Source organism: Balaenoptera physalus, assembly GCF_965194825.1.
Source record: "Balaenoptera physalus genome assembly, chromosome: 19".
Taxonomy (NCBI): Eukaryota; Metazoa; Chordata; class Mammalia; order Artiodactyla; family Balaenopteridae; genus Balaenoptera; species Balaenoptera physalus.
Window position 1 is genome coordinate 40719125 of NC_138900.1, and position 20669 is coordinate 40739793.

General features: G+C 56.4%; 1 protein-coding gene across 4 annotated transcripts in view; it reads left to right on the forward strand.

Moving 5' to 3' along the window:
* The first annotated feature begins 254 nt into the window (after positions 1 to 254).
* KATNB1 (katanin regulatory subunit B1) overlaps positions 255 to 20669 on the forward strand; it is a 70519-nt gene continuing 50104 nt past the window's right edge. Inside the window, exons 1-14 of one of the 4 annotated variants that reach the window (XM_082438190.1) lie at positions 255 to 403; positions 1542 to 1836; positions 6130 to 6260; positions 10362 to 10479; positions 10965 to 11084; positions 15590 to 15690; positions 16079 to 16120; positions 16761 to 16844; positions 17059 to 17174; positions 17718 to 17789; positions 17951 to 18101; positions 18265 to 18455; positions 18562 to 18692; positions 19112 to 19162. In XM_082438190.1, the coding sequence (XP_082294316.1) occupies positions 1797 to 1836; positions 6130 to 6260; positions 10362 to 10479; positions 10965 to 11084; positions 15590 to 15690; positions 16079 to 16120; positions 16761 to 16844; positions 17059 to 17174; positions 17718 to 17789; positions 17951 to 18101; positions 18265 to 18455; positions 18562 to 18692; positions 19112 to 19162 (1348 nt within the window). In that variant the 5' untranslated portion in view covers positions 255 to 403; positions 1542 to 1796. The other 3 variants (XM_082438191.1, XM_082438192.1, XM_082438193.1) reach the window with 3 other exon arrangements.

Sequence of the window (20669 nt, forward strand, 5' to 3'; positions counted from 1 at the left end):
CAAATTTTGAAAATGCAAACTAGGTTCGTGGAAGAGATGGAAAGGGGAGGACAGGGAAACCTCGAGGCGGAGGCGGGATCAAGGACACGGCAGCTCGCATTGGTTCGTTGGAGGCCGAGGGGCGGCTCTTGAACGCTCCTTCCTCGTGATTAGTCCAATTCAGGAAAAGGGGGCGGGTACTTAGGAAAAGCGGCAGAAGCGCCTGCTTCTATTGGTCAAACCCGGAGGCGGGTGGTGAGCTCGCGGCGGCTGATTGGTGCGGGAGGTGAGGAAGGCGAGGCTCTGAGCCGGAGGTTTTGTTGTGAGGGTCGGTTGTCAAGCAGCGGCCAATCAGGCCAGGGGATGGAGGCAAGTGGGGGTCGCGCCTGGAGCGGAGCCTCGGCCTCCCGAGCCGCAGCTGCAGGTGGGGTGGACGCGGGGCCGAGGGGGCGAGGAGGCGAGGGGAGGATGAGCCCCGGGCTGGGCCGAGCCAGGCGGGGCCAGGACAGGCTGCGGCGGAGAGGGCTCTGGGCGGAGGGAGGCTGCAGCCTGTGCCCCGTAAGTTGAGAGGAATGGGAGGATTAGGCGAGGCCGAGGGACCAGCCCCAGCTTCGGGAGGGGTGGGACCGGCGCGGAGGCCGGAGGGGAAAAACCAGGGAGGCCGGAAGCAGAGCCGGGGGTCTAGCAGGAGGAGGGGTGATGAATAGGGACACAAGAATCAAGAGAGTGAATGAATGGGGATACTGTTAGCGCAGGGGAAGGGGAGAAAAGAGGGTCTGGCGAGGCAGGGGCCAAGTTAGGGAGCCCAGGAGACAGGATGTGCACGCATGGGGGACACAGGCGGCAGGGAGAAGGAGGAGTGAATGGAGGACTAGAGAGGCAGAACTGGGGAACCCAGGAGAAAGGGGAGGGCGAGGATAGGGTTCGTGGGAGGGAGACTTGGAGGAAGGGGATAGGAGGCTCCATGAGGTCGCCTTTTAGAGTTGAAGAGTCATACCGACTCACGACCAGACTGGAGGCCTAGTTTCCAGCACTGTCCTTGGGAATTGCAGGGACCCGGTGTAGTTCCCTTGATACGAACTGGATCCCTAGGGCCCTCTTTGAGACTGTCCCCAGAGAAGACTTCAATGCCTATCTCTAGGGTGCCTCTGATGGGCCCCTAAACTTAGCCTCTGACTCCGCCCCCTTCCCATACGTCAGAGAAACAGTAACTCCCAGCAATCTATCCGAACTGCAGACATGTGGTCTTCCCCTCCCCACCGCAGCTGCTGCATTTCAGGCAGCCAGCTTCCTGGAACAGAGCCTTCTCCCATCATCCTGGCCTCTGGGAGGACCTTCTTTTTCCCTGTGTTCCAAGTCACCCTGCCTGAGGTACCCCCTCTCCAGATTCTCAAACCCAGTTTGCAGTGCATCTCTTGGCTCTGGTGGTTTTGGTGGGTGTTTGTCTTTATCAAGTGGCCTTGGTCATCCAGGGAGCTGCATCTGCAGGTCTGCAAACCCAGGGACCCCTGAGCTCCCCCTGGGTATTTGCTAACAAGCCATCACCTCTGTTTGTGTTCCAGCCCGGTGTTGAGCTGGGATGGCTCAAGCCTGACATTCCATGACCCAGGATCCCAACAGTCACGCACGGGCTGCTGCTGTGGATGATTTAAAACCACGAGGTGGTCCGGGGCTGGGAGACGAAGCATTCCCTCTGCCTGGATGTGTGGAAACTCCCTGCCAACTTGATTGGCGGATCTGGGGGGGGATCCACCCCCACCCCACAAGGAAAGCACAGTCTATTGTGGGTGGAACTTCAGGTGCCAGCCAGCTGAAGGATGGCCACCCCTGTGGTCACCAAGACGGCCTGGAAGCTACGTAAGTGGTTTTCTTTCTCACCCCATTTACCCTGATAGCTGTTTGTTGCTGGGTGGCCTGAACCCCCAACTGTGTCTCCAGTTCTTGGCACAGGGGGAGACTCCAGGCTTTGGAGTAAAGTAGACCAAGATGCAAATCATGCCTTTGGCATTTTGTAGCTGGATGACATTGGCCGGGTGACTTAACCTGTCTGAGGCTTAGTTTCCTGTCTGTGCAAGGAGATAATCACGCCTCCATTCTAGAGTTGCTGTGAGATTCAAGTGAGAAAATGAACATAATGAAGCACTTAGCAGGATTTCCAGTTAGGCTGGCAGGCGGGATGGGGCAAGAAATCCTGAAAGATGTTCTTGGCGTTTTCAGACGTCTCACAAGTCAAGCTCCCCCGTCAGATGAGGGCATCTTGGGCTGGGGGCTGGGGTGAGAGGATAGGCAGAGGGATGCTGATAGCCTCTGGAATGTACCTGAGCCCGGGCACCACCCACCCCCACCGTTACTCTATACTGACAGCTCTAAACTCTTTGGTCTTAGGACACCTTTATACTCTTAAAAATTATTGAGGACCCCAAAGAGTTTTTGTTTATGGGAGTCACATCTATCAATATTTACCGTGTTAGAAATTAATACTGAGACATTTTAAAACACAAGAACGCAGAAACACGCTGTTAGTGATGATGTCCTCACATGTCATATATCTCCTGGAAAACTCCACCGTATTCTTGTGAGCAAATGAGAGTATAGAAGTCAAATTCCATCTTAGTGTTATGATAAAAGTAGTTTTGTTCTCTTGGATCCCCAAAAGGATCGTGAGGATCCCAGTGTTCTCCAGATCATATTTTGAGACCTGTTGCTCTACACGTTGGCGCTTCTGTGGGCTGTACCCCGCCTGTAATAACTGGGTGGCATAGATCTGGTGTGTCCGAACTGGCCACCTTCTGCTATGCGCTGTCCCTGGGCTGTTTTCAGAAGCTGGGGCAAGGCTCCTTCACTTTTTTAACTGTGAGAATCTGGGCAAAACTCTTTGCTGGGCCTCAGCGTCCTCATTTGTAAATGAGAGGTTTGGGCCATTTTCAAATTGTTCCTCAGCCCTAGGGTTCTGGGAGAATCCTGTTATGGGCTCCCAAGGAGGGTATACTTTGGACAGAATGGCTTTGTATTTATTGGGGTTATGAATGTATACCTTCAACAGCTGTTTTTCCTGAGAAACCAGGAAAGAACCAGGCACTGGGGAGACAGTGGGGGACAGAATAGACAACGTCCCTATGCAGCGGGGCTCAGAGCCTGGGGAGGGCAACAGGCAGGAATCAGATAATCACACTGACCCATCTCTCCTTGGAACCCAATTCCAAGCTGGAACAGTTAACAGTTGTGCGTTGAATCAGTTAACTAGGTGATGAGGGGTGGGGGTAGGGGAGTGCTGTAGGCTGCCTAAACAGCATGTGCAAAGGCCCTGAGGCAGGAAGCTTGGTGCATTGGAAGGCCTCAGAAGAGGCCATGGGCTGCAGCACAGCAGTGGGGAGAATGTGGTGTCACATAGGCTGGTGAGGACATGTGTCTGCAGGACCCCAGCCCTTCTGAGGTTTCAGCTTTATCTGAAGGGCAAGGCCAAGCCCTCAAAGCATTCAAGTGGGAGGTGATGTGATCAGGCATATTGGGCATCTGCTGACAATTTCATGTGCACAGCAGTTTCCATGGGTATAAACTGTCTGAGAGCCCAAGCCCAAATGACCTCCGGCTCCTTGTGGCTCTAGAGTCTGGGGAGGATCAGAACGTGCTTGGCCAGCGTGAGGTCGTTGAAACCTAGTTCTTTGCATCTTCTGTTTGGGGTGCAGGTGCGCAGTGCCTCTGGCCAGAATGCAGTGTTCCCCCAGCTCTGGCTGGGATGTGGGGTCCAGGTTGTGCCACCTGAGCTTGGGAAACTAGCATGGGCCTGTGCCACAGGGTAGAGCAGCAGCCATCAACCTGGCCTGCTGTGAGGATTTTTGTTTGTTTTTATTTGTTTGTACATTTAAGTTCAGTACCCAGGCCTGGGCCATTGCTGGATGCTGTCCTTCAGGCCAGAGTGGGAGCTCTTGGGCCAGTGCCCTATGCCGAGGCCTCTGCCTGGTGCCTGAGGTGTGCCCCCCTTTCCCCACCCCACCCCCTGGTCCCTCCAGGGGCTCCAATCAGTCCCCTGCTCAGGCTGCTTGCAGGCGGGTGGTCTGAGCCCTTCTAGAAGGGCCCAACCTTCAAATTCTTCTCACCCTAAAGTCTGTGGTTCTGCAGGCTGGATGCCCTGTATCAGGGACCATGTGATCAGGCTGGAGTGTGAAAACGAGAAACTTATCACTATCCCTCCCCACTGTCTCTTAGCGCCCGGCCTAGAGCAGGTACCCAGGAAACATTTATATCATGCATTAATGGCTGTCTCTGGGGGCAGTAGTCCTGAGGTACAGAGAGGGGTGGCAGTGCGTCCAGAAGGCCCAGTGCAGTGGGGGCCAGCCAGGACTTTCCCTGGGAAGGGTGAGAGCTGGGGTGGGCAGTCAGGCCTCTAGGTGGGTCACACACAGAGGGCAGCGCATGCGGGGAGTGTCTTCAGGGAAGGGGGGAGGACCCCAGGCTGGGGATCAGAGTGCTCAGGGGGAAGGTGGTTTGCCCTCTAGCTGGGTTGGGCCGTCAGTTTGGCCCAGCAGAAGCTTTTGAACATGTAAGTGTCCGTGACCAGAGCCCCAGAGCATCCAGGCGTCTGTCCCTACAGTGTGCAGAGGACAGAAGGCTCCTTGGCTGAGGTGCGGACCAGAGAGAGGCCCAGCTTCCTCGAATCCAGTGGTGGGGTCCCCAGGGCCCTGGCTCAGGTCTGGGCCTGCTGGGAGCTCTCGCCCTGCTGGGGCTGGCCTAGCCGGGCCTTGAGGTGGGGTGTTGTCTGTGAGGTCGAGCCTGGAGCCTGGCCCCCTGGGCAGCTCTGACAGCCCCTGTGAGCCACACCACCTGGCAAGCATCCTTCCTGGGCCCAGCTTCCCAGCCTTCCTGCCGTCTGAAGCGGGCACCACAGAGACCCCCAGGCAGGGTGGAGGCCAGAGCAGGTGCCCAGGAGGGGCCTCTGCAGGGCAGCCGCAGTGGCCTCTTCCTCAGAGGCACCCACGCCGGCCTCGCAGCTGCCTCAGGGCGTCAGCATGTTGGGGTTTTTCCTCCTCTGTGTGGGGAGACCTGTTTCTTCCCTCTGCGTTCTCAGGAGGGGCTACTCAGGCCCTGGCTCGGAGGCCTGGGCTGCCTCTTGGTTCCTTGCCCATGTTTTGTTCCCTGGGGGCCCTGGCAATGTCCCTTGAGACATGTGTCCGCTGCCCTCCCCACCCCAGTCCAAGCCAGGGGCCCTCGTGGCCGCCCACAGTGACCTTGCCTCCCGCTCTGTCCGGTCGGTCCTCATACCTAGACCCCTCAGGCGGCTGCGTCCTGCTCCCTCCTCACCCAGCCCACCCTCCTGTGCCCTCCTGGGCCCCAGTGCCCGCTCTCCATGGCGTCTGGTCCTCAGCCTGCCGAGCAGCCGCGAGCACCCAGCGCCTCGCAGCAGCCCACAGGCATGTCCTCACTGAACCCTCAGTAGCCCAGTGAGCCAAGCACTGTTATTATCCCCATTTACCCGACGAGGAACCCAGCACTCAGAGAGGGTGAGCGACTTGTCTGAGGCCACACAGCCTGCAATAGCAGAGCTCAGACCAGAACCCAGCTCATGATTCTGAAGCTGCGGGCTGAAGCCCTGGCTGAGCTCACCTGGGGACGGCTCGTCTGCGGTTGACATGCACGGTTCTGAAAGTGTGTTCCCCAAAGCAGGAACGCCAGGCGGTGGCTGAGAGGTGCTTAGGTGCATGGGTCAATATTTTTTATTTTAATAATTGTTTTCATTTTTCTTTTTGTATCGTAGAAAAAATAGAATGAACATATCAAGCTTATAATTTCATGCACATTATTACTTAAACGACACAGCTAAATAAAAATAGCAAGTCAGTTTTAAAAATTGAGCATAGTAAGTCAATAACCGTACCCGTGGGTATACAGAAGAAGGAAAAAATCATGAGGCCTAAGGGAAGGATGGGAATGACTGAAGTTGAGAAATAGTCATTTCTGTCTCAGGCCCAAACTGTGCCTCGTCCCACGGCTCATGGTGGGTGTCTGGGCACCAAAGGGGAGCCGCAGGGGGCAGAGCCCTCCCGCTGAGCTTCGGGTGCCAGGGCTGGTGGCCAAGCAGGGCAAGGCCTAGCCCTCCTCCATGTGGCCTGTCAGGCCCCTGACTGCCTTGTCCCTCTGCTCTTTCCTGTATAGAGGAGATCGTGGCCCATGCCAGCAACGTGTCCTCGCTGGTGCTGGGCAAAGCCTCGGGCCGGCTGCTGGCCACAGGTGGGGATGACTGCCGTGTCAACCTGTGGTCCATCAACAAGCCCAACTGCATCATGGTGAGGCTCGGCTGGCAGGTGGGGCTGGGGAGGGGTGGGTGGGCAGGCCAGGGTTGGGGGCTGGGAGCGGGCAGCTTTGCAGGAACCCAGCACATCAGTGCCTTCCCCAGCCGTCCGCTCAGGAAGGCCCAGGACAACCCTGATGGCTGGGACAGTGACCCGTCCTCAGGAATGCGGGGAGGGGGGGTCACCTGGCCATGGGACAGAACTCTGGGGAGCCTGCGTGAGAATGCTAAAATAATCCCACAGACCCGAATTTGAGCCTCGCCTGCCCACTGGCCTATCCGCTTGCCTGTCAGTTACACGTGCGGCTGTTTTGATTCATTCCCCACCTCATTCCACAAAAAGGATCTGAGCACCCCTGGTTGGAGCTGATTAGAGGACTGGTTCTTTAACAGTGTTACCAAACTTAGGTCTGGCTGCTTGCAGCTTGGAAGCCAATACTCGAGAGGCAAGTGTTGGTTGAAAGGTAAGGTTGCTTTGTTCAGGAGGCTGGCAACTGGGGGGAAGGCAGACACGTATCCAATGGCCAACTCCCCCCCGTTGATCAGAGGGCAAGAACTTTTAAAGGAGAGTTTCAGGGGTATGTAGGTGCTGGGAGGGTGCCATTGCAGAGCAGCACAGCCAGCTCTGACAGTCATCTTGAAATTGGTCATGCAGTGGTCTGATCAGCATCTTTAGTACCGGGGTCTGTTTGTCCCCATTTCTTTGAGGCCAGTTCTTGGAAGCAGCAGTTCTTGGTCATGGCTATAGTCTGGTCGTCACGTAGTCAACTTCTTCCACCTGGTGGGAATTTCAGTATCACAGCTCAAAAGATATGGTTCAGATTATTATCCATAGCCCTTGAAGAGGAACTGAAGGTCCTTGACTTTGTTTAATGACTAAGCTATTATTATTTGGTCTTGTTTGACTGCTTTCCTTTGATGCTTCTGCATTTTCCTCATTTCTCTGATTAAATTTATTCTTTGACAGAAGTTTCTCTACAGACAAAAAGCAGACAGAGGACATGCGGGGAGGTGTGTCTGTCCTAGGAAGGCCCCATAGGGTCCTTCTCCATTTCAGTGGCACTCTCTCCCTGTACACAACTATATTCAATGCCAAAAACTGTTTTCCAAAACAGGAAGGTGTAAAGGAGGGAAAAAAATAACGAAAATGAATCACATATAGTTTGATTATCCAAAGACCATTACATTTGGTATTTTGGTCTGTGCCCTTCTAGGTACGCATGCATGTGTGTGCAGACTTGTGCCTGTATGTACACACGCACACATGCAAACATGCCTACGTGTACACACACAGAAACGTATAACAGTATGTTTCCAGAACACTATCTTGCTCTTCTGTAGCCTGGTTTTTTTAAAAATAACAACATCGTCAGCATTTTCCTGTGTCCACAAATATCCTTTTACGACATGATTTCTAAAAGCCTCGCAGTATTTCATCGCAGGGATGAGCTTGGCCACGCCTGGTTCGCAGCGTGGAAGTCATTGCCGGGTTTTTGGCTCTGCTCAGCCGCAGTGGGGAGCATCCTCCTCTCCCTAAATCTTTGAGCAGATCTGCGACCTGCACATTGAATCTGTGGGTGTGGCATGTTTTTTTTTTATAAATTTTATTTATTTATTTTTGGCTGTGTTGGGTCTTCATGGCTACTCGCGGGCTTTCTCTAGTTGTGTCGAGCGGGGGCTACTCCTCGCTGCGGTGCACAAGCCTCTCACCACGGTGACCTCTCTTGCTGCGGAGCACGGGCTCTAGGCACATGGGCTCAGTAGTTGTGGCACGTGGGCCCCAGAGCGCAGGCTCAGCAGTCGTGGCACACGGGCTTAGGTGCTCCGCGGCATGTGGGATCCTCCCGGACCAGGGCTCGAACCCCTGTCCCCTGCACTGGCAGGCGGACTCTCAACCACTGTGCCACCAGGGAAGCCCCCTGTGGCATGTTTTAAAAAGCTTTCAAAACATATTGCCAAACTGTCCTCTGGAAATCAATTTACATTCTCACCGGCAGCACAGAAGCCTGCCCTCTCCCGCCACAGTGTTGCAGCACAGGGCAGTATCAGTCTTTTGACTCTTGGCCAAGTAAAGATAAAGATAAAAAGCGGCGGGAGGTGATATTTATTTATTTATTTATTTATTTGGTTGCACGGGGTCTTAGCTGCAGCAGTCGGGCTTTGTAGTTGCAGCTTGCCGGCTCCTTCGTTGCGGCACGCGGGCTCCTTAGTTGCAGCTCCTTAGTGGTGGCACGCAGGCTCCTTAGTTGTGACATGCATGTGGGATCTAGTTCCCCGACCAGGGATCGAACCCCGGCCCCCTGCATTGGGAGTGCAGGAGTGCAGAGTCTTATCCACTGCGCCACCAGGGAAATCCCGGGAGGTGATATTTATTAGTAGAAACTTAATCAGCTTAGTGTTCTTGTGAGGTCCAGCAGACAGCTGAGATCTGACCCGAACCACGGCCAAGGTTAAGGACAGAACTGAAAGTGTTTTGCTTCACTTTGCTTTGGGAGTTCAAATGTGTTTCCCCTCTCTGAAATGCCAAAGTAACATACACCAGTTGAAAAAGAATCAACACAGGCTGACAAAAAATGGACATGAAGTGACCTCCATGCTCTCACCCTCAGAACAGCACAGTGGACAGCGTGGGGTCTGGCCTCTAGACTAAGCCGCTTACACCAGGTGTAGCTCACAGGCCCCCAGCAGGCCTCATCCCCTCACTTGCCACAGAGCAGGCCTCTCAGTGCCTCAGACTCACCAGGTTCTTTCTCACCTCAGGTGTATACACACGCTATCACCTCTGCAGGCAGTCTTTGCATTTCTGTGTGTTTTTGACTGTGAGTGAACTTGTATAGCTCCCTGACCCAAACATCCCTCCCTGGAGACAACCGCGGCTCCCGATGCCTCTGTGTCCTTCCAGGATTGTTTTATACATTTGCAAGCAAATGTGTATGCCTGGTCCCCTTCCCCTTCTTAGTTTGCACAAATGCTATCGAGCGACATATACTGTCCTCCACCTTTTCTCACCTGAGAGCATCATGGAGATTAGTCTTTCTCATATTCAGAGGGTGCCTCGTTCATCCTTGTAGCTGAATGCTATTCCATTGCATGGGTGGCCACAGCTTCTCTAAACAGTTTCCTGTGATGGGCATATATATTCTTTCCAGTCTGTTGTCAGATTCACGGCAAAGAATGACCTTGGGTCTGTGTTGTTTCACGTGTTTGAGTGTGTGTTGGGTAAGCCCCAAGGTGGAGTGCCTGGTGTGCAGGGAATGTGCATTTCTAATTGTGGATAGATTTTTGCTTAATTGCCCTCCATGGAGTTTCTACCCATTTATACTCCTGCTGGTGATACTGGGGAGTCGGGCAAGCTGCTTGTAACTGTCTGGCCTTTGGGTAGTTCTGCTGAGGAGCAGTTTTCCCCTACTGTCCCCAGTTCCCATGGGAACATGGTCTTAGCAAACGCTGATGGCATCACCACTGGGCATTCGGTGGCCAGTGCTGTACGGGGAGTGACAGACACCACGGATTTCAGATTCCAGCCTCCTCTCCAGAAAGCTGGAAGTGCCAGCACCTCCCACCCCCATCCCTGGGCTCAGCCCTGCCCAGCTCTGGCCTGGTCTGAATTGGGGGGAGCCTCTGTGTCTCCCAGCAGAGTCACTCCCAGGTCCCCTGGGTTCCAGAGCCCCTGCCTGAGAACGTGGCTGGGTCCTCCAGAGGGGGCCGCCTCTGGGGATCCGCGCGTTCCAGAGGGGCGAGGTGTGTGCCGCTGACGAGCCAGGCCTCAGTTCTGCCGTGGTTTCCCCTCCTGAGGGCTGGGCCGGGCGGAGAGTGGAGATGGGAGCACAGCCCAGGTGGGCGATGCTGTGGACTTGGGACTAAAAGGTCAGCTGCCCCCCTCCGAGGGGCCCAGGGCCACTTCTGCAGGTGATGTTCATGCCAGGAGCACGACTGGCGTCTGGCCCACTTTTAGCCCTGGGAGTCGAGAGGCCTGGGGGTGGCTCGGTCTAGCACAGCATCCCTGCTTGACGTGCCTCCCAGGGATCCAGATTTTAGGGCCATAGCTGGGGGTCTGTTCGCGCAGAGTGCTGAAGCTGCCACCCTCTCCTCGCAGAGCCTGACGGGTCACACGTCCCCAGTGGAGAGCGTACGTCTCAACACCCCTGAGGAGCTCATTGTGGCCGGTTCCCAGTCGGGCTCCATCCGCGTCTGGGACCTGGAAGCTGCCAAAAGTAGGTGTCCGCACTTGCCTTCCCCACACGCACACCTGCAGTTGTGCTTGTCCTCGGCTTTGCTGTCCAGCCGCTTCCTCCAGGAAGCCTGTCCTGACTAGGTTTGGTGCTTTTCTCCTGGGGCACTGACCGGACAGTGTGGTGACCCCCACCCCTGTTGACCTGGCAGCAGTGACGTGCATTGCTGTCTGAGTGCTGCCACTGAGGGGGCGTTCTGTAAATGTCTGAATGATGGACAAATGTGTGCATGGGTGGGTGGGTGTCTGTGGATTCAGAACCTGGAATGACATCAAGTGCCACCAGGGACCACGCAGGACTCGTAAATGAGTGAGGGGGCTGTGTGCGGAGAACTGGGGTGTGTGCCCCGCTCCCGAGGGTCCCCACTCAGCTCCAGCTAACTGTTGCCTGCAGGAATGGGGCCTGGGCGGCCAGACTTTCTGTTTCCTTGTGCTTTGTTTGTTTTAATTTAGTTTTCATCTTTATAGAAGTTATGCATAGTCTAAAAAGTCAAATGCTGGTAGTTCACAAATGGTCACAATGGAAAGAGGAAACCTTGCCCCACTCCGGCCCACTCCAGGGGCCTCAGCCTTCTGTCCTTTCACCTGGTGAGTGCTAATCGCCTCCGCTTTTCCAAACAATGTGGATATACTGCAGTTTCTTTCCTTTTTAAAAACACTTCATACATTAGCTGTGCCTTCCTCCTACAGAAAAGGAGAATTGAGCTCTCTCGTTGCTACCCCAGCTCCGTCACTCACAACATTTCCCCCCCATCCTCCCTGAATCACCTTTTAAATACTCAGTGTTTATATTATCAGGACCTATAGATATTATTCAGAGCTGATTGTATGTATTTCTTTTCTTCTGATAATTTTGTTTCCTTGGAATTAATAGTTGTTCTTTTTTTCATCTGCATGTTTTCTGTGTCTTTGTTACTAATCCAGCCCCAACTTCTCTGCCAGAAGAGGAAGGCTCCTCCTTGAGTTTACCCCCAAACCCATCCCATCACTGAGGTGTCTCTTCCCAGAGCCTCTGTCCCCAGGTCCTAGTGGCCTGGGAGCTCCCAGGCCTGCAGCCCAGCTGCCATCCTGAGGCCCTTGTCTCCTCCCCGGGGAACTCTCTCCGACTCTGCCACACCGGATCCCACGTTGTCACTTTTCTTGTTTCCCCCCCTCTTTTATTTATTTATTTTATTTATGGCTGTGTTGGGTCTTCATTTCTGTGCGAGGGCTTTCTCTAGTTGTGGCAAGCGGGGGCCACTCTTCATCGCGGTGCGCGGGCCTCTCACTATCGCGGCCTCTCCTGTTGCGGAGCACAGGCTCCAGACACGCAGGCTCAGTAATTGTGGCTCACGGGCCCAGTTGCTCCGCAGCATGTGGGATCTTCCCAGACCAGGGCTCGAACCCGTGTCCCCTGCATTGGCAGGCAGATTCTCAACCACTGCACCACCAGGGAAGTCCCTGAAAATTACTTTATTCTAAAACCACCCCCCTTTTATTTTTAAGAGTTTGAGTATAGAATTCTAGGTTGGGAATACTTTTCCCTCCGAATTGTGAAGGTGCAGCTCCGTTGCCTTTTAGGTTCCAGGGTTGCTGTGGGGAAGTCAGTGCCGTCTCATCCCAGATCCCTCTCATGGGACCTGCGTCTCTCCTCCTTCTGCCTCTCTCTCTTTACAGGTTTGTAGGATCTTCGTCCCAGTGTCCTCAGGTTTCACAGAATAGGCCTTGGTGGGCCTATTCTCATCCCTGTGCTGGATCCTCACTGGGGTCTTTTGGTCTATAAACTTGTGCCCTCAGTTCTGGGCCAAGTCGGGAGTCCCGCCTTCCCTGGAAGGGGGGCTGCCTCTCAGCCTTGGTGGCTGTTGCCACACGGCAGTGTGGGCGCAGTGTTGCCAGCTGTACAGATTTTTCAAGTGAAGCTGGGAATCTGGACATTTATGTGGAATCCACCCATTTCTGAAGGTTGACAGCTAATTCAACATATTTTTCAAGGGCTTCCCTGGTGGCACAGTGGTTAAGAATCCACCTGCCAGTGCAGGGGACACAAGTTTGAGCCCTGGTCCAGGAAGATCCCACATGCCGCAGAGCAACTAAGCCTGTGTGCCACAACTACTGAGCCTGCGCTCCAGAGCCTGTGCTCCGCAACAAGAGAAGCCACTGCAATGAGAAGCCCGCGCACCGCAACAGAGCAGCCCCCGCTTGCCGCAACTAGAGAAAGCCTGTGTGCAGCAGCGAAGACCCAATGCAGCCAAAAATTAATTAATTAATTAATTAAAAATAAAACCAAAAACGTATTTTTCAGAACACTCTGCAGGCTGACACTCAGAGGTCCAAGTAAAACCTGTTTGCTCCCTGCTTTTTGCCAACCTCTAGTCTGGACCTTCCAGCATGCCAGGTGGGAGGCCATCCCCTACCTGAAGGACAGGAGAGGAAAGGGTGACATGGATTTTGCCGAGTCTGCCTCTTCCAGAAGAGATGCCCCCCTTGCCTGGCTGAGACTTGAAGGTCATTCCAGGCCTCTACTCTGGTGCTTGCTCTACCTCTGCTGCAGGACAGTGGCCATTGGCCACGCATGCCTGGTGGCTGGGTTCATTCTGCTCTTGTATAGGTGATCCTCAAGAAATGACCTCAACCCGAGCCTCTTGGGTGATGCTTGCCCATGCAGTGACGGGCTGTTTAAGAAAGACAGAACCCCGGGACTTCCCTGGTGGTCCAGTGGTTAAGAATCCGCCTTCCAATGCAGGGGACACGGGATCATTCTCTGGTCGGGGAACTAAGATCCCACATGCCGCGGGGCAACAAAGCCTGCGCGCCCCAACTTCTGAGCCCGCGCACTCTGGAGCCCACGTGCCACAGCTAGAGAGCCTGCGTGCCGCGACTAAGACCTGTCGCAGCCATAAATAAATAAACAGACAGACAGAGCCCCAGGCCCTCTTAGATAATGAAGAGGGGCTGCATGCTTTGCATCTCAGCACGCGGTCCCACTGCCTGGCCACACACAGGACCCACAGTGCGGGGGCATCGCTGGACAAGGGGCCAGGGAGGAGCAAGCCTGAGCTGGCTGGGCTCCAGCTGAGAAAGCAGAAAGGCTCGGGCAGAAGGCAGTTCATTTCCTGGGAAGCCTCTGCCTGGACCCAGATCCCAGTGGAGGGCACCAGCCATTCACCATTCACTGAGGAGCAAGGGAAAAAGAGAAGCCAAGGGCCGTGATTTCTCAACCATGACTTTCGTGCATAAGGGAATGTGAGGAATTTCTTGAGGTGGGCAAAGAATGGAAACTGAAGACCTCTGGAATTCCTGAGCCCTGGACTCCCAGAGCTGGCTGCTCTACAAGGAGCCTGTTACACAGCACAGCCCAGACCCCACTCCCGGAGAGCCTGACTCAGTGGTGGGATGGGCCCAGACTCTGGCTTTCTTAAGCTTCTAGGTGGTTCTGATGCAAAGCCAGGTTGGCCCTGTCTCCTTATTTGACAGATGGACAAACTGAGGCTCAGGGAGGGCCCTGAACTTGATAAAGACTCTGTGGCTGGGGGTGGCGGAACCTGGGACTTGAATCCTGGTGTCAAGACTCCCATCCCAGTGTTGTCCGCCCTGCCATTTGCGGGGGGTTCAGCGATGGAAGAGAAACTTGCCCTTAGCATCCTCGGCAGGAAGAGCTAAGACCTCAGGCCCACCTCCACCCCCAACCCACCACAGTGTGAATGGAAATGATACAGAGGCAAACTGGCACCCCACATGCAGGAAGGGGTTCTTAAAGGGCTGCCTTACTGTCACATCAGTTGCTCATCACTGGAGGGTTCAGCTACTCGGCTGGAAGGGCTTAGAGATTCCCATGTGAGGCAGACAGACCCCAGAGACCCCTCCACTCTGCAGCTCCTGGATCCTGCGACCAAGTCCGGCCTCAGGAGGCCTGCCGAGAGCCCTCCTGGGACAGAAGACCAAGGGCAGAAATCACACCAGAAGAATGTGTTCCTGCCTGCTTTCCACAGAGCAGCCAGAGGGCGAGGGTGGGTCAGCCCAGGATCCCACAGGAAGGCATGCTTCACGAATGTGAACCTGCCACATCCTCTCAGGGCGGGCCAGGATTTTGGAAGCCTGGCTTATGGGATGCAAAGCAGGTGGGCTGGTGGGGGTGGTGTGGACTGGGGCAGGAGCCAGACGAGTCTCCTCCCTCCAGGGCCTGGACTGGCCAGCATGTGCCCGAAACCCCCTTGGCCAGCAAGGCAATGCTGAGCCCCCGAGACAACTACAGAGAGTGAGGAGGGCAGCTGCTCAGGTTTTGGTGCGGTTGAATCTTGTCCTTAAAGCATTACATCTGGGGTCTGCTTGAACACCTCCTCCAACAGAGAGCTCACCACCTCACAAGGCAGCCTGTTTCACCTTGGTGCAAACCTAAGGACGGCTGGACTGCCACACCCCTTGGCACCAGCACTCCTGGGGTGATCAGTTTCATTCAAACAGCGGAATTATAAATCTTATAAAAAGCAAGACACATGAGGCCAGAGAGAAGAGGCAAACTTGAGTGGTACCAGAGAACACTCTGAGACAGAAACGCAAGGTTTGCCTGCAGCCTCCCTCATCTGCCACCCACTAACATCCTGCTCAACGACCACCTCCTCCAAGAAGCCCCCCTGGATTTCTCTTTTCAACCTAGCAGCTTCTCCCCCAGCTTGGACCTCTCCTGCATCTCTCTCCTTGCACTGTCTTGGGTGTGGTGGGATGCCTGGCAGACCATAAGCTCCATGTCCGCATCCACAGGGCCTGAACCAAGTACCATAGCTACCTGGCTCTGCTGACTCTGAGGCTTCACTCTCATGAGAGCATGCTGGGACAAGCCCAGAGGTGCAAGCTGTGGGGAGCTTGTAGGGAGTTTTCTGAGGGCTCGGGTAATGGCAGAAATGGCTGGCATCTCTTGAGAGGAAAATAGGAAAGTTAGTTGTTAGGGTGGTAGGACTCTGGTTGGTTTTCCTCCCTGTTTTGAAAGTCTGTGCTACTGTTGTGTTTTTCTGTGCAGTCAGTATGAAAGCACACACACAAACGAACACAACGGCCCTCGCTCCACCAGCCATCCTGTTTGCCTCTCACGCCATTGTCTCTGCTCTCTTCCTTGTTAGTCCTTCGCACACTTATGGGACACAAAGCCAACATCTGCAGCCTGGATTTCCACCCGTATGGCGAGTTTGTGGCCTCGGGTTCCCAGGACACGAACATCAAGGTGAGCCACCACTCTGCACCCTGGCTCTCCCGCCGGGCCAAGCAGCGGGACCGGGACGGTGTATCCCATCTGCAGTGGGGGGTGGGCTTCGGCTCTTCAGGGGACATCTTCCCCCTGTGTGGCAGCATCCATGCCCTCCCAGGGCAGGGATGTGGAAGCGTTTGCCAGACATTTCTGCTAGGGATGCCCAGCTTTAGTGAGCGGTTTCCAGACCCCTGTCACTTGGGGGTGTAATGACCTGGAGGTGCCCAGAGCCCCACTCTGCTCATGGCCACATGTTGCCCTCTGGCCCAGGCTCCAGGACTGAGCTTGGCTAGGCCTCCCCAGCCCAGCCCACCTTGGTTGTGACCTGTCCTGACCCTGCCCCCCTCTGCTCCTCTCCTCACAGCTCTGGGACATCAGGAGGAAAGGCTGTGTCTTCCGATACAGGGTAAGCAAGGCACCCTCTGTCCATCACTCCACAAGCACCTTGCAGGTGCGGAGCATGGGGCGGTGCCCAGACCCTGGCAGGGGCTGGAGGGGACTGTTGTCCAACCTGGGTGAGAACGTGAGAAACAAGAGTCCAGATGAGAAACATGCATCTGGAGCAGAGCAGGAGTGCAGTGGGTGGTCCACCTGGGCCCCCGGTTTTCCGTGACTCCCCGCAGAGCTGTGTTTACCAAACTGTGCTCCACGGTTTGCAGGCCGCTAACAGGTGTCATTAAGTGAAGGGGGTTCCTGTTCATATGAGTTTGGAAGGACTGGGTTTAATAATTAATTTTGGAGGTTTCTAGACCCTTTGATGTTAAGAGGAGGCATTTAACTCTCCAAAAAGAGACACAAGACACATTGCTTCCCAAACTATAAGACCACGCAGTGTTGATTTCCTGGAGCGTCCTGCAGGACTGGGAGTCCATGAGCGCACAATGGAGAAGTGTCCCTCTGTGACATCTCCCGCACGTGGCTGGCAGTCCCCTCCTCGCCTGCTCCCAGGAAGCACTGCTTCTGGAGAGCAGGGAGGAGTGGGTGGTGGGGAGAGAAGGCCACTGGGCCCAGGCCCCTCGGGTGCTCATGCTCTGTCCTCCCCTCAGGGGCACAGCCAGGCCGTGCGGTGTCTCCGGTTCAGCCCCGACGGGAAGTGGTTGGCATCGGCCGCAGATGACCACACGGTGAAGGTAGCTCCCGGCCTGACCTGGGCCCAGGGCTGGAGACTGGGGTCTGCTGAACCCACTCAGGCTGGGTCCTCACCTCCCTCCTGATCAGGCTCGCACATCCCGAGCCTGTCCAGAGTGGGAGGAGGTTCGTGGATAAAGAGCTCGGGCTGGATTGGAGGGCGAGCGGGCAGCTGAGGGCCAGGCTGGCCCTGACCTCCACCCTGCCCTGCCCCAGCTCTGGGATCTGACTGCTGGCAAGATGATGTCCGAGTTCCCTGGCCACACGGGGCCTGTCAACGTGGTGGAGTTTCACCCCAATGAGTACCTCCTGGCTTCTGGCAGCTCTGACAGGTGAGGAGGAGGAGCAGGGCTCGTCGCCCATGACTGCTGTCCCTCACATCTCTGTCCTCTGGTGTATATCTGTCCCCAGTCTGTCTCTCTGTCCCAGGGTGTCACATGATCCCAGGTAGACTGAATTAACTGCCAGCCAAGCTGGGATGGGACCCGGGTCACATCTCTCTCCCGACTCTGGTTCCCTGGCCCCAGTGTCCTGGGACTTCATGGTATGTCTGGATCTGGCCCCAGTGTCCTGGGACTTCATGGTATGTCTGGATCTGGCCCCAGTGTCCTGGGACTTCATGGTATGTCTGGATCTGGCCCCAGTGTCCTGGGACTTGATTGCGTGTCTGGATCCAAGGCCCATATTCACCTCCCAGGTGCTGAGTCCCCTCCCGCTCCCTGTGCAGGGCCAGCCCCTGGCCCCAGGCATTGCTCTGAATGGCCGTGACCTGGGGCGGCAGGTGTCTGGAGAGAAGTGGACGCCCCCGGCCACTGGCCTGTGTGGAGGCCAACACGTGGCACCGGCTTCCCAGCACAGCCTGGCTTCCTTTGCAGGACCATCCGTTTCTGGGATCTGGAGAAATTCCAGGTGGTGAGCTGTATCGAAGGGGAGCCAGGGCCTGTCAGGTAGGCGGGCGGCTGGGCAGTGGGCCAGGGCCCTCCTCCCGGGCAGTGGGGTGTGGCTGCAGGTGGACCTTTCCCATCTCCGCTTCCGCTCCCTCCCGTCCTGGGCTCCCCGCAGCCTCTCCGGTGTCTCCTGACCCACGGTCCACTCTCGCCTGGCCCAGGAGCGTCCTCTTCAACCCCGATGGCTGCTGCCTGTATAGTGGCTGCCAGGACTCACTGCGCGTCTACGGCTGGGAGCCCGAGCGCTGCTTTGACGTGGTCCTCGTCAACTGGGGCAAGGTGGCCGACCTGGCCATCTGCAATGACCAGCTGGTGAGAGAGCCACCGCCCACCGTGCACCCTTCTGCTGGGTCGCCTGCCTGCCTCCCCCTCAGGCCCCCAACTCCCACCCGGCCCCGGGGAGGTCCTGCCCCCCCCACCCTGTCCCCCAGCACCACTGCGAAGGGTCCCGCCCCAGCTCTGCCGCTTCCCGCAGATAGGCGTGGCCTTCTCCCAGAGCAGCGTCTCCTCTTACGTGGTGGACCTGACGCGGGTCACCAGGACGGGCACGGTAGCCCCGGACCCCATGCAGGACAGCTGGCCCCCGGCGCAGCAGCCGCCCCACCCCAGCGCCCCGCTTCGGCGCATCTACGAGCGGCCCAGCGCCACCGGCAGCGAGCCTCAGAGGTGGGGTGCTCAGGGCCCCGGAGGGCGCTGGGGGGCGCAGGAGGCGGGCCCGCAGCCCCTGCCTCACCGGGGCCCCCGCCTCCTTTCTGCCTGGCCTGCTCCCCAGGGTGAAACAGAACTCAGAGAGCGAGCGCCGCAGCCCCAGCAGCGAGGATGACCGGGATGAACGGGAGTCTCGGGCGGAGATCCAGAACGCCGAGGACTACAACGAGATCTTCCAGCCCAAGAACAGCATCAGTGAGGCCTGGGCCCTCCCCTCCGAGCCCCAGCGTTCCCCTCTGTGAAATGGAGGCAGATGGTCCTTTCTGCGGATGGCGTCCATTTGCTGCACTCCCTTAGCTTAATTCCTAACCCATGTCTGGGCCCGGACTCTGTTCCCAGGTCCTCTAGGCCCCAGCAGAGACCCAGCAGCCGCTCAGTGCTCGGCCTGCCCCGAGCAAAGGAAGGCCCAGTGGGGCAAGGGGCAGGGAAGGGGCAAGCCTGAGGGTTCGGGGCCCGGGAACAGGTCACAGTCTGCAGCTGTGCGCACGCCCAGGAACCACACTGCATCCGCTGCATCCTGACGGGCCCAGGGTCCCCGGCTGGCCGGGCCTGAGGGCTCAGACAGCAGCCCTAGGCTGACCCACATGAGTCCCCAGCCCCCTTTTCCTCTGCAGGTCGGACGCCACCCCGAAGAAGTGAGCCCTTCCCAGCACCCCCAGAGGATGGTGAGTCGGGGGGCAGAGCCTGGCCTCCCAGGGACCCCAACTCCCTACTCCTCCCCTCCCACAGCACAGTTTCCAGCCTCTCCCCCAATGGATCTTTTCCGTCCACTCGTCCAAAACCACCAGCTGTGTGCCAGGCCCTGTGTCAGACCCTGGTGATTGAGTGTGAAAAAGCAGGTAGCTGCCCCCGTCAGCAGCCAACACCCAGTGAGGAAGGCGAATGGTAGACAGCCACAGGGGAGGAAGGAGCCGGGAGTGGTGAGAGGCTCCGTGTTGGGGAGAAGGTGTGTGTGTGGGAGAAGGTGTGTGTGGGAGAGAAGGTGTGTGTTGGGAGAGAAGGTGTGTGTGGGAGAGAAGGTGTGTGTGGGGGAGAAGGTGTGTATGGGGAGAGAAGGTGTCTGGGGGGGAGAAGGTGAGTGTGGTGGTGAAGGTGTGTGTGAGGAGGAGAAGGTGTCTATGGGAGGAGAAGGTGTGTGGGGGGGAGAAGGTGTGTGTGGGAGAGAAGGTATCTATGGGAGGAGAAGGTGTGTGGGGGGGAGAAGGTGTGTGTGGGAGAGAAGGTATCTATGGGAGGAAAAGGTGTGAGTGGGGGAGAAGATGTCTATGGGGGGAGAAGGTGTGTGTGGGGGAAAAAGTGTCTCTGGGGGGAGAAGGTGTGTGTGTGGGAGAAGGTGTCGATGGGGAGAGAAGGTGTGTGTGGGGGAGAAGGTGTGTGTGGGGGGAGAAGGTGTCTGAGGGGGGAGAAGGTGTCTGAGGGGGGAGAAGGTGTCTATGGGGGGAGAAGGTGTCTATGGGGGGAGAAGGTGTGTGTGGGGGAGAAGGTGCCTATGCGGGGAGAAGGTATGTGTAGGGGAGAAGGTGTGTGTGGGGGAGAAGGTGTGTGTGACAGGAGAAGTTGTCTGTGGGGGGAGAAGGTGTATGTGCGGGAGAAAGTGTCTATGAGGGAGAAGGTGTGTGTGCGGGAGAAGTGTGTGTGGGGGAGAAGGTGTCTATGGGGGAAGAAGGTGTGTGTCGGGGAGAAGGTGTCTATGGGGGAGAAGGTGTCTATGGGGGAAGAAGGTGTGTGTGGGGGAGAAGGTGTCTATGGGGGGAAAAGGTGTGCAGGGGAAAAGGTGTCTATGGGTGGAGAAGGTGTGTGTGGTGGAGAAGGTGTCTATGGCGGGAGAAGGTGTGTGTGTGGGAGAAGGTGTGTGGGTAAGCAGGTGTTTATGGAGGGAGAAGGTTTGTGTGAGGAGGAAGGTGTGTGGGGGGAGAAGGTGTGTGTGGTGGAGAAGGTGTCTATGGGGGGAGAAGGTGTGTGTGGGGGGGAAAGGTGTGTGTGGGGGAGAAGATGTCTATGGGGGAAGAAGGTGTCTATGGGGGGAGAAGGTGTCTATGGGGAGAGAAGGTGTGTGGGGGGGAGGAGGTGTCTATGGGGGAAGGTGTGTGTGTGGAGAAGGTGTCTAAGGGGGGAGAAGGTGTGTGGTGGAGAAGGTGTTTATGGGGGAAGAAGGTTTCTACAGGGGGAGAA